The sequence below is a fragment of the Neolamprologus brichardi genome, unplaced genomic scaffold (genome assembly GCF_056152115.1).
Source record: "Neolamprologus brichardi isolate AB-2024 unplaced genomic scaffold, ASM5615211v1 NODE_ptg000031l+_length_7269946_cov_1, whole genome shotgun sequence".
Lineage (NCBI taxonomy): Eukaryota > Metazoa > Chordata > Actinopteri > Cichliformes > Cichlidae > Neolamprologus > Neolamprologus brichardi.
In genome coordinates, this window is record NW_028270136.1 from 5,615,933 (window position 1) to 5,634,511 (window position 18,579).

The 18,579-nt window shown below is 39.4% G+C and overlaps 1 protein-coding gene across 1 annotated transcript in view; it reads right to left on the reverse strand.

Annotated features, from left to right (window-relative positions):
- jupb (junction plakoglobin b) overlaps window positions 1-18,579 on the reverse strand; it is a 95,372-nt gene that overhangs the window by 13,990 nt on the left and 62,803 nt on the right. The window contains exon 11 of the mRNA XM_087837229.1: window positions 15,453-15,671. Coding sequence (XP_087693355.1) covers window positions 15,453-15,671 — 219 coding nt within the window. The remainder of the gene's footprint in view (window positions 1-15,452; window positions 15,672-18,579) is intronic.

The window sequence follows — 18,579 nt, forward strand, 5'->3', positions numbered from 1 at the left end:
GCTAGGCCACTCCAGGACTTTCAAATGCTTCTTACGGAGCCACTCCTTTGTTGCCCGGGCGGTGTGTTTTGGATCATTGTCATGTTGGAAGACCCAGCCTCGTTTCATCTTCAAAGTTCTCACTGATGGAAGGAGGTTTTGGCTCAAAATCTCACGATACTTGGCCCCATTCATTCTGTCCTTAACACGGATCAGTCGTCCTGTCCCCTTGGCAGAAAAACAGCCCCATAGCATGATGTTTCCACCCCCATGCTTCACAGTAGGTATGGTGTTCTTGGGATGCAACTCAGTATTCTTCTTCCTCCAAACACGACGAGTTGAGTTTATACCAAAAAGTTCTACTTTGGTTTCATCTGACCACATGACATTCTCCCAATCCTCTGCTGTATCATCCATGTGCTCTCTGGCAAACTTCAGACGGGCCTGGACATGCACTGGCTTCAGCAGCGGAACACGTCTGGCACTGCGGGATTTGATTCCCTGCCGTTGTAGTGTGTTACTGATGGTGACCTTTGTTACTTTGGTCCCAGCTCTCTGCAGGTCATTCACCAGGTCCCCCCGTGTGGTTCTGGGATCTTTGCTCACCGTTCTCATGATCATTTTGACCCCACGGGATGAGATCTTGCGTGGAGCCCCAGATCGAGGGAGATTATCAGTGGTCTTGTATGTCTTCCATTTTCTGATGATTGCTCCCACAGTTGATTTTTTTCACACCAAGCTGCTTGCCTATTGTAGATTCACTCTTCCCAGTCTGGTGCAGGTCTACAATTCTTTTCCTGGTGTCCTTCGAAAGCTCTTTGGTCTTGGCCATGGCGGAGTTTGGAGTCTGACTGGTTGAGGCTGTGGACAGGTGTCTTTTATACAGATGATGAGGTCAAACAGGTGCCATTCATACAGGTAACGAGTGGGGGACAGAAAAGCTTCTTACAGAAGACGTTACAGGTCTGTGAGAGCCAGGGATTTTCCTTGTTTGAGGTGACCAAATACTTATTTTCCACCCTGATTTACGAATAAATTCTTTACAAATCCTACCATGTGAATTCATGGATTTTTTTTTCACATTCTGTCTCTCACAGTTGAAGTGTACCTCTGGTGCAAATTACTGACCTCTGTCATCATTTTAAGTGGGGGAACTTGCACAATCGGTGGCTGACTAAATACTTTTTTGCCCCACTGTATATATATATATAAAATTTTGTTTATATGAATGAATACATGCATTTAAGATAAATTGATTTCTTTTACTTGGCAGTCTAAAATTTTGCAACATATTTACCTTCATATTTTATCATAGTAGGCAGTAGCTGAAATTTGGAGAATCACAGCATTTTGAATTCGGTCAGTTGTAGCTCTCCACGGCTTATTGGGCTCAGGATCAGAGAATGCACACAGGGAGCCGATCTCGACTTCCAGTATCCAGACACAGATCAAATACCTCACTTCCTAAAAATAAGCCTGAATTGAGTTGGCAATGCTGTCTGACTGAGCATCAGAAGTGCAACCAGCACTTCTTTGCTTGTGTGTATGTGTGTGTTTCTCTGTGTACTGAATAATGTGTGTACCACTATTATTTGGGTATTAAACCTGTGACATCCAAAAGCCCCACAGCTGCACTGTGAGTGTGCTTGCTACCAGAAATACTCACTATCATGTGAAATGTGGATTGATTGTAGAAAACAGTCCAAATAGTGCAGTGAACAATTATGCAATATATTACCTTATTTATTTATTTGTATTCTTATATCCGACTGTTTTATGGAATTCCTGAAAATATGGATCTTTGAGTGTGTGTTCAGGTGCAGTGGTGATTTGAGATCAATTCTAATATCAGCATTCCCACTGGTGGCATAGATGAAAATCTAATGGTAAAATATACTTACCTGTTACTGTTCACTGTTACAACTTACTGGTTTTATCGCGTATTAGGACTCCACACTGATTTTCAATTGGCTACAATTTTTTTTTGTTTTCACTTTTTGGCTGGCACCTTCTTTTACACCTAAAAATGCTCAGTCTGCTGTTGCAGCATTTATAATCAGTGGGCATTTGTGTTGTGTTGCAGTGGAAAACAATTTTACAATCCAGTGTGACCTCTTACCAGTGATGGGAATAACGACGTTAATAACGGCGTTACTTTTTTCAATAACGAGTAATCTAACTAATTACTATTTCTATTGTTACAACGCCGTTACCATTACTAAGAAGAAAATGCGGTGCGGTCGCATTGCTATTTTTCAACAAACAGACGGCTGAAGCCGTCTTCCGCTTACCGCATCTTATATCAGTTGTACGGACGTAGCTGTCTATGTAAGTTATCTGGGCGCTACAGCTTTAAGCAGCTGCGCACGCTCGCGTGGACGGCCATCACAGGAGATCACTTTCTGGCACAACACCTGGAGCTAAGGGGGCAAAACGATCGCATGAGTGCCGCTGTTTAACTGAGGAAGAATAAAGTAGTCGTGGTAAGCCAATCACATGACCACTTTAAGATGACAAAGCAACAAGGTGCCAGTTTTTAAATTGTGTTGATGTAAAACCAGAGTCATGATAAACAATATATACGCCTGTTTTTTCCTGAATAGTTTCGTCACGTTTACTGTCTACGGACAGCGCAGCGAGCACTCTCTGCTTATGAGCAAAACAAAACAAAAACAAAACAAAAAACAGCTCGTTTGTGTTGGTGGAAAAATGCAACATGCCGACCAATCAAAAAATGATACGGCAACATGACATTTGGTGGTTTAAGAAGAGGGGGACGTTCTTGGAGTGTGTTGTCTTGTGTAGTTAGTGTGTGTTGTGTGTCAGAACAATGAGGTGACTGCTGAATGAAAACAGGAGTGATGCTGTCAGGCCCGCAGGTATCAGGCTGTGATGTTCTCGTTTATAGTAGACAGAAATTATTTTTTTGGAGTGGAACAAATAATTTGTGTTGAATGCAGAACAGCTGATTGTTATGTAAATAGTTTGAAATGGTTATTTAAAAAAGAGGGTAAAAGGTAAATGGCTTCAAATAACTTTGTTGTTTGCAAAACTTGTGCATATGATTTTAAAATTGAAAATTTATATTTGCATTTAAAGTTATGAAATATGACTCATTAAACATGTTTGTGGTTGTTACAGTAAAAATATAACTTTTTCTACTCTGATTTTATGTTTTTTGTCAGATTTTAGACAATAGGCGCTATATAAATAAAATTGAATTGAATTGAATTGAATTATTGCTGGATAGCTTGGATAGCCAAGGGTTGCCACCCTTGGCTAAAAAAAACAAAACTATCAGACAATCAGAGACGACTTATGGACCTCAGGTTCAATCCAAGGGATACAGTAAAAGAAGATCTACACTTGTAAGATTTGTATTTTTGACTTTTAATCAACTTTAAAGTTAACAACCATTAAAGGAAGCTCAAACAGGACTCCTGTTTGAATGGAAGTCATTGGCGAAGGCTGGGGAGCTTATTCAGGAGATGCCCCCTGACGCCTGGGAAACAGCATATGACTGCATTTAAGAAAGGGAGTGTTTCTAAAAATAGAATCTCCTGGTATAAAATTGTTTGGGGAAAAAGACAGGAAGAAGATGATAAAGGTTTTGTTTGGCGAGAAGAACGTGATTATGTGCCTACAGAGACACATGCAGGTAGCAACATCAGACTTGTGGAGAGGATTCCCTGCCAGAGGAAGTTGTGGAATGTAATGATGCCCAATTATTTGCTTTTATGGAGAGGCGATCAGTCAAGCACTTTCAGCAACCAGGAAGGAAAGTTGCAGTGTCAGCGATTCAGCAACTCAGAATGGTTCTCAGTAGGTTGCATGGTACTTGCTTGAGGTTTTTAGGATCCTAATGAAAAATTATTACGTATTTTTGTAGGATCTTTACCTCACAGTCTAAAGTGCCTTGACGCAACTGTTGTTGTGATTTGGCACTATGTAACTAAAATTTAATTGCATTGAATTGACAGGACTAGGATATCATTGAGGTGCAACCATACCATAGTGTCTATGGTATAGGGCATAGACACTATGGGCAGTGATGGGCAGTACCACGTCAACAGTAACATTTATTTTCTGCTGTGTTTTACTTGCATCTAAGAGTGAGTGTAAAAACAAAAATTATTTTATTTAATATGCTGGAATATACAGGAAATAGGTTTAAATGTTAAACAATTTTTTTCAAGTCAAAGACAGTTGCATAAAATTAAATTTTTGCTTGATGCAATGGGCATTAAGTTAAAAGATTAAAACTAAAAAAAGAGACTTTTTCATTTGATTGCACTTTATATGATGGATTATGCAGAAAAAATAGAATTGGGTTGAAAGGTCTATTGCTTTATTACGTATTCAGGTTGTATATCATGTTTTAAAAAGTAACTTAGTAACTAATTACTTTTGAAAATAAGTAATCAGTAAAGTAATGGGATTACTTTTTTGGAGAAGTAATCAGTAATTAGTTACTAATTACTTTTTTCAAGTAACTTGACCATCACTGCCTACAATAATACAGAGAAGACAGAGAAAACTTTAACACTCAGAGGACCATCTACTAGCAAGCACTAGAGACAAGGCAAAAGACACGCAGTGGAAGAGAGACAGAGAATACTAATCACTAATGATTAAATGCCTAAGCATATGTGTATAAACAATTGGTAAATGAAAGAAAAGTTCTTCGACCTCGGCAGACTAGTATCTGTTTGTGGCAGTAGGAATGTGAACAGATAAGAAATGTGTCAACGACCCATCATTATTAAGTATGTTACTAGTTGGTTTGGCTGGTTTTCATTTTTGGTGGTCTGGTGCAGACACAGTCTTTAAGGGGATTGGATTTTGGGGGGATAACACAAGAAGAGAAGCTGCATACAGGCTGGTCTCAAGACTAGATGGAGCAGCGCTCATTTACAGAAAGCTGGCCAAATTTTTTAAACCTCCCAAAATGTGACTATCCAAAGTGGGATGGATGCAGTTGCTCCTAGGAAAACCACATTTTCCCCAAAGGTTTCCCCATTAACTATAAAGCCCACATAATTTCTTAGACACCACTCAAACAGCCAGCAATTTCAGGAGAACATGCAGCAAAACATGCCACTCCGGGTCCAGTTGGTGATCGCAGACACTGTTTTGACAAAATTACAGACCAATTTTCTTTTAATTTTGCTAACCTCCTATCAGCGTAACTGGGTGTCCTTACTACCAATGTAAACTATAGTCAGGGGTGCACATAAGTGGTCTGCAGGTGCGTATTCGCTGTCAAAATAAAAGACGGGCACCAGATAAGAAGTTACAACGCAAGAAGTTGCTTTGGCCCGTGGAGAACAGTTCACTATGGTGTCTGGTGTCTATAGCTTCACATGTCTTAAAACATAATTGCCAATAATCATAGTTTGTTCCTCAGTAGGTGTGAAAAAATAATTACAGATGTCAATTGGATGGTAGTTTGCTGGGGGCTTTCTCTGCACCCTTACTCAACCATCCTGTTTTCCTAGCTGCTCAGGAATCCTGGGATGCCTTTAACTGTACAAGATCAACAGGACCCTAAGACCATACATCAGGATTTCAATGGGGATGTGGCAAACAACATTAGAGACTAACTGAAGGCCAACAGCACAAATTACTATCAAATGCGGGATTTACCAAGAAGATGCTCTGTCCCCGCTGCTGTTATAGGTCTGAACCCCCACAGCCAAATTAACAACTTGGCTACTGGAGCAATTGTCAGCCACCTCCTCTACATCAAGCTGTATGCCATGAGTGAATCACATCGATTCACTGGTCCATACCACTGGGATCTACAGCAACGACATCAGAATGTCCTTCGGGCTGCAGAAGTACAGTTGCAGGGTAACTAAGAGAGGGAAGTAGTGGCCTCAGTTTAGCTCACTGCATTGAGCACATTCCATATGGCTGAGAGCCATATAATTATGATATAATTATTAATTAATAAATTCATTTTCTTTTGGATGTGATATTTAAACAACTATTTTTATTGTTCCAGAATTTTCTTACTGGTATCTGCTTCAACAGTAACTTACATTTATTTTTATATCAAGAAAAGTACTTGGGCTTAGAAATGTCAGTGTGTTTAGCCTGTCAAGGGGATTCATAAAACTAACAAATAAAGAAACAAAAAAAACAAAAACAAAAAACAAAAAAAATAGATGGCCAAATTTAATGTAATTTGGTAGAGAAGTGGGGCATGGATCAACAAAGCAGTGTACTTTGGTGTAGTTCTGGTCTTTGTACCAAGAAAAAAACAACTGACATAGGACACTGGTCTTTAATACTTGATTGAGGTTTAAACTTTATGGGTGTTTGAAATAATTTATTCATATATAGAACAAAAACACAAATAGTCACCTTGTGATGAAATGTGTGTGTTTCAGTTTAATGGTAAATGGACTGATTCTTATATAAAGTGCTTTTCTACTCTCCTGGAGTACTCTATACAACATGCCACATCCACATTCACACAAGCACTGTCTTCAATGCTTTTAAGTGCTTTCTAACTACCATTCATACACATTCATATTCAAATGGATGCATCAGATATTTGGCAGGATATCCTTGGGGATATCTAGGGGTAGCCGGGGATCGAACTACCAACCTTCCAATCAGTAGATGACCTGCTCTACCTGCGGAGTGAAACAATAATGTGAAAAAAGTACAATGTAAGCTCAAAACAGCAGGGAAGTCTAGATTGGAATAATCGTAGTCTTACATAGTACAACACAGCAATGTCTAATGCATGTTGCTATGCTGTGTATACTATTGCTGTTCAGACAAAAGGAAGCAACATGAAGAGGTTGCATTACTGAACTGTGTTTGTTCAGCATTCAAAAAGAAGGTGAAGATCTTCCTGCTAAATACAGTGCATGTATATAATTATAATAACTAAACTAAACTGAACAGGTAGTTTTACCAAAGTTACCAGTTTACTGAATGATTACTTTTCCGAAACGTAAAAGCCTGCAATGATTATGCAGGCAAAAGGCCTCTGCAAATACCAAGTGGATTATCAATATGTTGTTCTTGTGCACCTCTGTTCACTGATGAATCACCTTGCAGGCTTTTAAATTGTCTTTCTTTTTAATTTTTACTTCAGTAAATAGGACCCTGGTACAATGAGTGCTCTCTCTCCCACTTTTTAAGAATGAATCATTCCCTTTGTCTTTTCCTCACTAAGAAACAAAGCAAACAGCCTTCTTTCTCGAGCTTCTAGTGTCTCTCTTTCTCTTATCCATCTGTCTGTCTTGCCAGGGACATTATGCACCACTAGGAGTTGTCACAGATGAACTATTTTAGGGAAGTGGGTAATGGGAGATGTATGCCATGATGTGTGTGTTTGCTTGTGGTGTAGCTACAAAGGAGGTGGTAGTACTATTATCTTATATCTATCAAAAACTCAACCCGACACTATGTAAAGAGGGGTGTCATTTACATCCTTAACCTTTTTTCTTACCACTCCTGTGCTCCTTCTCTGTTCTTTACCTCTCACATCTTTTCTTTGCTTTAATCTCTCCCATCATCTCTCTTTTCTTCTCTTTTATTTTGGCTTAAAATATCCTAGGATACAACAGCTGGCACTGCAAGATATCGCAACTCACCGTATTTTCCGCAGTATAAGGGGCACTTAAAATTCTTTCATTTTTTTTTCAAAAATCAACAGTGCGCCTAGTAATCCGGTGTGTCTTATGTATAAATTCTGGTTGTGCTCACCGATCTCAAAACGATTTTATGTGGTACACAGTACTCAAAAATCTTTAAAAAATGTTTTAGTACGACTTTGGTAAGCTACAGAGCCGCACCGCTTGATAGATTGTTGGAGCATTATGGCTACTGTAGTCAGGAGCCTCGCAGAGTAATCTGGGTACAAACTCCGCTTCAGGTCCCAAAGTCAAACGAACACTGCAGCATCACTGAGAGTTAAAAACTGTCTAAATTCTTTCATCTTTAATAAAATGATCAGCATTGCTGCTTTACCAGGTGTAACTATGAAGTTTAACATCCAGGCATCCATGAAAACAGAATTTATTACATTTAACAGAGTTAGAAGTTAGCAGGAAGTTAGCTCGCTAGCTTCCACCTAAGCATGATATAGCATGTTCTGACTGAGAGATTTATGAAAGAATTCAAACGTACAGCTCTGCTATCACTTCAACATAAATGAAGACAGAGAACTACACAGCAGTGACGTTTGTAAGGTTACTGAAGTTGGGCTAGCTGGTATATAATGATGTGCTATGTAGTGGCTAGCAACGCAGCTATGTTAGCATAACATAAACACAGTGAAGCTGGAGGATGAACGCTAACTTTTATTCACTCGATAAAAGTTAATGTGAAGGTTCCTGGTGGTTAGGGACAAATGCAATCGCATGGCAGGATGCTGTAAACGGTCAGGAGAACAACTGAGATAATCCATCCACAATACGAGGTTAGTCATTAATGTACTGCAACAACATGGGAACAGAGCCGCTGTGATAGAATACAGCATTAATGAATCAATGGTACAGAAGTGGAGGAAGCAAGAAGAATGAGCTGAGTAAAGTTTAACTTAACTGACTGTTGTGTTTCGTTTAATGGGCCTTATAATCCAGTGCGCCTTATGGTCAGAAAAATACAGTAAGCTGTCCCGTTCATGCCTAGCAGAAGCAAAACACGACATCCACACAACAGACCAGCAGGTCTGTTCATGCTTCTCAAAATTCTCAGTTAATTGTTTCTCTGTTTCAGAAATGTTTTTCTCCAGTGTTTTGACTAGGGGTGGGTTTAGATTATGGATTTATCGATTAAAATCGATTCATTAAAACCCTGAATCGATTTTTTAATATAAATTTATTTTGCCCTAAAAGCCAGAATCTCAGGTTAAACCTCACAAAATTTCAACAACGACCAAACAGCTAAAACAATAAATGAGAGCAGGAACACGGATCCTGCACAAAGACGTAAACACAAAGCGCCGACCCACCGACGCATCAGAATCAGTGAGCTGTGACTTTCTCACCGACGGCACGGACACGGTCGGGGCTGAAAGCCGACAGCTCGCTGATGCTGATGTTTTGGCGGGTGCACGCTTTGTGTTTACGTATTTTTTGCGCTGATTCTGAAGCTGCAGGTTTTATCTCTCTCCAATCAAAATGAACTGAACCAGCAGCAAAAGAAGCAGCAAACTACGCTTTACATTTGATAATCATCGTCATGAATTCCCTCTTACTTTTGCTGTTTTGCTTCCACCACGATAAAATCACACTTCATGCACAGCTCTCTCTCTCTCTTTCTCTCTCTCAGTGTACTTCAAGAACAGTTTCCCATCTAAAAATCTGTTTTCTTCATTATTCGCTTGTTTATTACGCACAAGTCTACCGTTGTTTACAGCGCTGTCGGCCGCTGTTTTTTTCCTTTTACTTACTTCCGAAAAGAAAACCTCATTTCTGTTGTTCAATACTGAACAAATTTAAACTTTTTAAAATTATGCAAAATTGCAAAATGCTGTGTCTCTAATAAAACCTCTGTAACTTTGCTCTGCTTCACTTCAGCAGCATCAGGTAATGTTCATGTGTTGATTAATGGTTTTCTTTCTTTTTTGATCTACTGCAGAATATTTTTTATAAAATCCAAGCCAAGAAAATCACCTTCATGTCTTTCTGTGTTTTATCTTCAGCTACTTTGACACAAAGGCCTCTGCTGTGATGCTCACACCTTTGATAAAGTCTCGCAAGTGTCAGTTTCCTTTTTATAGATGTAAAAATCTGGAAATGTACTGATGCATGATCTGAATTATAATATTTCTGACGAATCGATTCTAGAAATCAGTGACGATATCCAGCCCTAGTTTTGACGTTCCTATTTTTGTTGACCTTTGTATCACAATATGCTGTGTGGCAGGTAGAGGTGTAAACCCAATATATAAAACTCTAGATGCAGGACAGAACTCCAAAACAGCTTTATTGCAGAATTTCCACCTTAAACTAAGCAGAGACTAAGAATATACTGAACTAGAAAATTACATGAGAAAAAACAAACAAATACGACACACAGCTGGAAGGATAAGAGGGATCATGACAATGGACAATGGGAGACTCAGATATTTATACCCCAAGGGACACTTGTTTTTCTCTTTCTCCTTCCTTCTCCTTCCTTTCTTCTTTTTTCTTTTCTGCCCCCTGGTCTGGTCCGTGTTTAGCATTGTTTTGTTTTTGCTGTTTCCTGTCTTGTTTTCAGTGTTATTTGCAACTGTGCAACTGTGTCAATATCAACCAAAATCTCTCAAATAAAGGCAGATCTGTAGGGAAAAGGTGGTCTTAACCTTATACGAGCAAGGTGTGCCTAATAAAGTGTTTGGTAAGTTTATTGTACTTGAACTGAGCATACACCCTCTCTTTTTGGCCAAATAAGAGTGCATGATTGAATTAAAATATCTTGCTCCGCTACCAAAACAATCTTTGGCTGCCAATTCAACCCCAAAAGGTCAATTCTGTTTATCTGGACGTAGCATTTTCAGTGGGAGAAACAACTTCTTCAGTCTCAGCTGACCGTTTATAAGGTTTCCCCCACCTTATAAACAGTACATTTGCACAGTGACTGAAACTAGCCCACCGAATGAGGTCAGGAATGAGATCAAGGAACTGACCTCATTAATATGCAAATTGTCATGACAATTGATAGACAACCACTGAACAAATGACGGCCCTTTGGTGGCACAGATCTGGTTTGCCAGAGGTGGCCCACACATGGGCCAGCACAAGGCCAGTTGCAGATACACTGCTGGCCCTGTGCTGGCCCAGAACAGTTTCAGCTCTGGCCCCAGATGTCAGCCTAATGTGTACCTTAATCAAGCCATGTAATAACAACGTGCCATATTTAGCACAGATTAAAAAATTCTCAACAAAGGTAATGCAGCAAATTTATTTTGAATTGAATAATTTATATAATATATAATTAACAATATATCAGTATGCTGCTGGAACAGAATAGTTCAAAAGTAACTAAAGTAAGTAAGTAAGTAAAAACTCTGTTTAGACAGTGAATGGACTGATTCCTATACAGGACTTTTCTACTCTCAGTACTCAAAGCGCTCTATACAACATGCCACATTCACCCAATCACTTTCTCTAAACTGAGTGCTTCCTAACTACATTCATACACATTCACACTCTGATGGATGCATCAGAGAGCAACTTGGGTTAGTATCTTGCCCATGGATACTTGGCATGCAGACTGGAGGACCCAGGGATTGAACCACTGACCTTCCGATCAATAGGTGACCTGCTTTAGCTCCTGAGCTTTCCTTTGGTAAACATGAGTAAACCCTCACTAGGTTTTGGATAAAGTGTACACTTACAAACCTGTCAAACCTGCATTTGAAACGTTGGCTACCATAGCAGTACAGTATTACAGTCCATTTTTATGGACTACCAAATTTTCATTCCTATTTCTTATCTAAAGATTGCTACATGTTTCAAAATTGATCAAACCAAAATTTCTAGACAGTGGATCTCAGTGAACTGAACTTTGGAAATACCTACTAGGGTAACAGAGTTTTTAAATTTCAGCACCCCTAAGTTGTTATCAAAATGTATAAGTTATTATTAAAAATCAATAATTCTCCCTCCAAACCACAAAGTGGGAGTGAAATCTTTCCATCAATCCAGATCCAAACTCCTAGATACAAATGTTTAAGTACTTTCAAAATGACTTAAAACCCCAACTTACAACTCATACAATTCCACTGAGAACTATATGCATGTTATGTGGTCTTGTATGCCTGTCCATATTACATTCTATGACAAATACTCTCTCTCTCTCTCTCTCACACACACACACACACACACACACACACACACACACACACACACACACACACACACACACACACACACACACTAAAATTGTATATCTGCTTGTGTAGCGCTCTATAATTTGTCTTTTTGGTGCTGTATATCATTTGAGTGCACTTTATTACAAGGCAGCAGATGGAGACCCAGCATGTCTGTTTACTTCACCCTCGACTTTCCCCCACCTCCATTCTTTTCTCTCTCTTTTTCCTATTTCTCACTTTCTTCTGATTTTTTGCCAATCTGGCCTTTACCCCGTCTGCTATCCACTACACCAGCGGTCCCCAACCCCCGGGCCTCGGACAGGTACCGGTCCGTGAGTCGTTTGGTACCGGGCCGTGAGAGTTGAGGCTCAGGTGTGAAATGTATAGTTTTCAGGGTTTTTATCAGTTTTCAGCGTTATTTTGTTATCGTTTTTATTATTAACTCAGTTTTCCTGGGTCTTTTCACGTGTGTTATGAATAAATCTTTTTTTCAGTACCGGTACTAGTTTTATTTTGGTGTATTTATCCGCGACACCTTAAAGGCCGGTCCGTGAAAATATTATCGGGCATAAACTGGTCCGTGGCGCAAAAAAGGTTGGAGACCACTGCACTACACAATAATATAAATAATAAAATACAGTAAATAAATAAAAGTGTACACAGAGTGTACGGTGCTTGTCTTGGGAAAGTCTGACACTACAAAGAATTCAGACCATAACTCTGCTTGCTGCAACTGGACAGGACAGGTTAAAAATAATAACAAATAAAAACATTTTACTTTTCAACTCACTTTTGTCTTCCTTCTGCTTCTCTCATTCCAAAGGTGCAGCACCAGCCTGCAGGCATCCAGATCTGATCACACGCTGTTTATAAAGTGGGGTCATGATAGAAGTCCCACTCTGAGTGGCAGTCTCTGATATAGCTGTTTTGTCAGAGTGAGTCTCAGTCATTGTATTCTCATCAGTTGCTGCAGGCCTGGGGTATCAGCCCGGGTTGCAGGTGACAACAATTCAGACATAGCAGTGTCCTTTGCTGTGTTGTGATGGACCTTGAAGAGACACCCTCTTCTGGGACAACTACTGCCATCAACCATGACCTCCTTTTATATACTTACATATATATTTAATTTCTTTTTTAGATTTTTTACTTTTAGATTTAGATTAATTTATTTATATTGAATTACTCAGATGGCAAATCAATGCACAAAATCACATTCTGATGTGCACTAACTGGTGTGTGTTTTAAATGAGAATAAAGTAACTATTCTATTCGCTTGTGCTGAGCTAACACTTGTGGTTGAGCAGGGAGTAGTCCTATTGCTCAATGAGGCCGTGGATATGTCTCTGCATTTAGTCAGGCCATTGTGTCTCATGAATTTGATGAATGATTTCAACTCAAACTGACCTTGGCGCTACTTAGGACATGTCCATCACATTCGGACGGCTCTGATTTCACTTGAACAAAACAAAAGCACTCACTTCCATTGGTACTTTGCTTATGTGTTAAGTCTATGCTGTTTTGGGGAGTTTCATGAAAGACTGCAGTTTTGTGTTGGCTCTGTTGCCATTCTGATTTGCTGGTGGACACAGGAATCTACCATTAGCAACATAGCATGCCACATCACTGTGTGTTCAGTCTCTGTGAAAGTGTTAGCTACGGGCTGTGACAGGGTGTCTGCAATGATAAGAGTATTTCCCAGGACATGCTCCAATACTGGACTGGATCCCAGGAGCCTCATGAGAAGATGTTGGTACCACAGTGGCACATTGTCCAAGCTGTTTGTTAATGAGAGGTACCAGCGACTCGTTGTCTGTTACACATTTTAAACTGAGCCGGGCCACTAAACTGTCAGACTCTTTGCATACCCACACACCCACCAAACTGAACGTACTGAACGTAGCATGTTCTGCTCATTACTCAGATCTCAGGAGCTGGTCTGCAACCTGTTGCTATTCACCTGTTTCCTGCTGCTGATGCGAACCCACAGGCTACGGGAAATCTAAAAGGAGTTGGAGAACTCACCTAGCTGGGCTTTTTGTTACAATGTGCGCTAGCTTTGGGTTGCTCGTCCTGCTCTTTCCCTAATGATGCCACTAAGCTGTCCAACGCAATCAGGGGAAAAGCGCTGGCGTGGGCTGAGGTTTTTTCATTTATCATTCCATTTCTACCTTCCCATATGAATGAGCTGAGAAAGAAATTTGCTCACCTATATCTGAGGGCAGTTTAGCTAATGGATTGTTTGATCTATGCCAGGGCATCCGCAGCATAGCTGAGTTCTTAGTTAAGTTTCAAACTGTGGCCGCCACAGCGAGCTGATAATGCATTACAAGGAGTATTTCTCCAGGGTTTAAATGATGAAGGGCCAACTAGCTTTTTACAACAACATCCTTACCCACATTGTCCATTATTCCCTCCATATAAGCTGTTAATTATCCCCTTTAGTGTCTTAATGAGTTTGGATAGACTTCATTCATGTATCAATCCTGCTCCATCTTCTTGCATAATGACTTGGAAAAGCAATTTGCTCTGTAGCCTTTGGGTCTCAAAGGTTGAACTTTTTCAGAAGAAATTAAAAGCACAGTGAACTTGTCAACATATACTGATGTACTGATGCTTCAGCTTCTTCCACAAAGGTCCACTGGCCAAAATGTAAAATATGATGGTTTTACCATTACCAGCTGGGACCTGCTCTACCTCCTGTAGCTTAGGAGCAAGCATTTGGCAACAATGGGAAGCAATTTCTGGAAGAACTAGACTCTGGAATGAGGTTAAGGGGAGGCAAACAGTGGAAAAAAACCACTGGGGAAGAGAGCCAGAGATGAAAGTTAACTAATGATGAAATGCAGAGTGATGTATAAACTGAGAGTGAAAAGAGGTGAAGAAGAAACACTCCAGCATGGAAAGCCCCCAGCAGCTTAGGCCTATTGCAGCTAATTACTGCATGGCTCAGGGTCACGTGGTCCAATCCTTACTATAAGCTTTATCAAAAAGGAAAGTTTTAAGCCTAATCTTAAAAGTAGAGGGGTGACTCCTGAATACAAACTGGGAATATGTTCTGTAAAAGACTATGTTGAAAGCTAAAAGCTGTGCTTGCCATTCTACTATTTTATACCAGAGGAAACCACAAGCAAGCCGGCATGGGCCAAAGCATGTTTGGCCCATATCCACGAGTAAAGGTAGTTTTTTGTGTTGGGACAAAGGTCATTACTAGGGGTGGAGAAGGACCCTGTGTAAACCTCTCATAAAGATATGTAGTGCAGCTCTCCAGAGGACAATGGTGCAAGGGACTGTTGATACAAAAAGACACGGCACATATAAATCTAAAAAAGAAGGAAGCTGTTGCATTTTCTGTTATGTTGAGGAGACACTGCAATACCCTTGGCTTACCTGTCTCAGGCTGGCTTCTGTTTTGTGAATATGTTGAACATCATGAATGCGTTCAACATATGCAGTAACATGAATTTTTATGAATGGAAAGCTGGACCAGTGAAGGGTTGGTTAAGTATCAAAGGTGCTTTTCTCTTTTCCTTTCTGTTCCCGTCCTTTTCTTTCCTTTCTTCCAATTCTTTTGACCCACAGAGGCTAATTTAGTTACCAGCTGCAATGCATGTTATCTCTAATAGTATACATCACTGTCTGTCCTTACCTTCACTACAGGCCAGTAGTGGGGCTGGCCCAGTAGTTTAACAATAGCTGGGATACCATAGTGCAGACGCACAGCATTCTGGGCTAGCTCGGCATCTTGGTGGCGGGAGGTGAGATGCCGCAGGGCGCAGACCGCAGGTTCAGCAACATCCTCCTTCTCGCCAGCACGGAGCACAGCATGGATCAATGCCTCCACTCCACCATACTGAGTCACCAGTGTCTGCAGGAAAACATGGGGAACGGAAGTCTGGGTTGTTTCACCATGAAATACAAATGTGAATCCACACATCAAAACAAAGACAAGTAAACATTAATCACTTTGTTAAACTGTACACAGCTGAGGTGTTCATGACCCTGTGACACAATCACACACATGAATAAATAAAATCTGTTGGCCATTTATTTAATCTGATATTTTTAATGACTTTGGTTGGCAATAAGAACTTAAGAATTTCAGGAAATATTCATAGTAGTATCTCTTCATACTACGCCAGCATGCGTAAAAATGGATTTATAAACATCGCACCTAAGCTTCTGCATATTGTACAATATGCACTAGCTTCTGCTCATTTAGAAAATGATATTTGCCAGCAGTGTGTTTTGTGTATTTTAAAACTTGACTGCATGTCTGTGGACTGTGGGAGGAAGCGGAGAGATCAACCCACGCAAACACAGGGAGAACATGCAAACTCCACACAGAAACACTCTGGTCTACTGTTGGAACTCAGAACCGTCCTACTGTGAGGTAACAGTGCTAATCACCAATCATTGCCCCACAATACGGAGAACAACTAATAAATTCTGAGCCTGTGAACAAAGACAGCAGTGTCTTTTTTAAGAAGTCGAGAAATAAAATCTGGAGCTTGTTCTGTATACTGAATTTTAAAACAAATCCTAAAAACTATTTAGAGCCAGTGTAAAGAATATCAAAAAGAAGTAATGTGAGCTTGCTTGCTACAACATGTTAATAGTCTGGCTGCAGCATTTAGCTTGAAGGCGTGAAAGAAATGATTAGTCCAAGCCGGTAAGCATTACCATTAATTAAATGCAATGACATAAATGCATGGATAATTTTTTCCAGTTCGGCTGATGAGACCATATGTCACAATTTAGAAATGTTCCTAACTGAAAGATGTGAGTCGAAGCCGTATTACACCAAGACTTCGAATGCTGAACTTAGTTGAACAAACAAAAGCAAGAGCCTTTATGTTTCTAAGATATATTTCAGGAGGAGCTAAAACCATGGTCTCAGTGTTGTTGGTGTTTAAAACAAGATCCTTCCTAGAGAGCCAGTTGGTAACTTCTGTTAAACAAGACTACACTAGTGTGGACAGCCTAACCAATTCAATTCACTTATTTATACAGCACCAAATCACAACAACAGTTGCCTCAAGGTGCTTCATATTGTAAGATAGACCCTACAACAACACAAAGAAAACAGAGAAAACTCTAACAATCATATAAGCCACTATTAGCAGAGTTGGAAAGGTACAGATATTCTGTACTGAAGTAAGAATACTCAAGTAAAAGTTACAAAGTAGAGGCTCTGAAATGTACGCAAAGACATTTGGAGACGTTTTTGTGCAAAGCTAACTGAACCTTGTGCTATATTAACATTAAATAAAATTAAATTAAATAATATCAGATGGGAACTGAATTCAACAAGATGTCAGCAGATGTTTCATGAGTTCTCCTGGGTGATTTCCATCCTCTATACTGACACTACACTGTTTATTTTATTTTATTTTAAGCATCAGTTAGCTAGGACTACACAAAGATTAATGAGTCCAACGGTTATACGGGGTATACGACTGTGGAACTCTCTTCATTATAATTTAAAGAATTGTATAAATTTACATTGTTTTAAAAAGTGTTACATGCTTAAAACGATAACTCAATATGAAGAATGTGAATGAAATTGGAGTTCATTGAAAAAGGATCCATTATTTTTTGTTTTATTTATTTTAATTGTATTTTTCTCCTTGTTACTACGTGGAGCGGTATATTCTGATTGTAAATTTGTTGTTTGGTTTGGGTTAGGACCGGAGATAAATGTTAATGTTAGTTTGTTCCCTGATTTTTGGTGCTCACTTGTAATATAAATTGGATTGTAGATAGGGGGCGGGGTTTAATACGAATATTTTCTTCTTCCTGCTCCTTTTCACACATGGTTGTAGTGCTTTTGATAGAAAGTGTGGTTGGTTTGTTTGAATTGTTGTACCAAGTGTGAAATAAATAAATAAATGACATGAAGTCTTTTTCCCAGATGGTATAAAGTTGGTATGAAGATGGAATTAGTCAGTGGATCTAAGGATTATCAAATTAATATGAATCTCTCCTGTATTTGATGTAACCTTACTCTGACTCATGAAACCACAGCCACTGTGCACCAGTCACACGTACCTTTATTTACTTAAAGACAGTTTGTGTGTTTGCTGATGTCTGTTGAGCTGATAGAAACATTGCATTTGAAATTACCTGCCACTTAAAAAAAGTCACTCCCTTTATGATCACTCCTCTTTAGTTGGACTTGCTAGATGCTGAAGTACCACATTCTGGTGTTGTGGCAAAAACAAAACAAAACACCACTTTTTACCCATGACTTTAGCACACACCATCTCTTTTTGTGTGACATCCCCTGGTGATTAATAAACAAACTGAATTGCCCTTCATCTGTTTAGTCTTAATTCGTGTTGATGTTTGGAGGCTCACAGTAACAAAATAATAACTTTCCCCAAATGTGCTAAAGCAAAAGTAACAAGCCTGTTTTGAAAATGTAAGAAGTAGAAAGTGCAGATATTTGTTTAAAAATGTAGGAAGTAAAAGTAAAAAGTAGTCAGGAAAAAACTACTCAAGTAAATTACAGATGCAGTTTTCAGGTATCTGTACAGTTAAGTACAAAGTATTTGTACTTTGCTACTTCCCATCTCTGCCTATGAGCTAGCGCTTTGGCAACAGTGGGAAAGGAAAACTCTGCACTTCTGCACATTTTTATTTATTGGTTTACACTTATGTTACTAACCTCTTCTCAAATAACATAATTATTTTTTTCTAGCTGTTTCTTACCATCCCAGTCTTTTGTTGCCCTGTCCCAACTATTGAGAGATGTTGTTGCCATCAAATTCAAA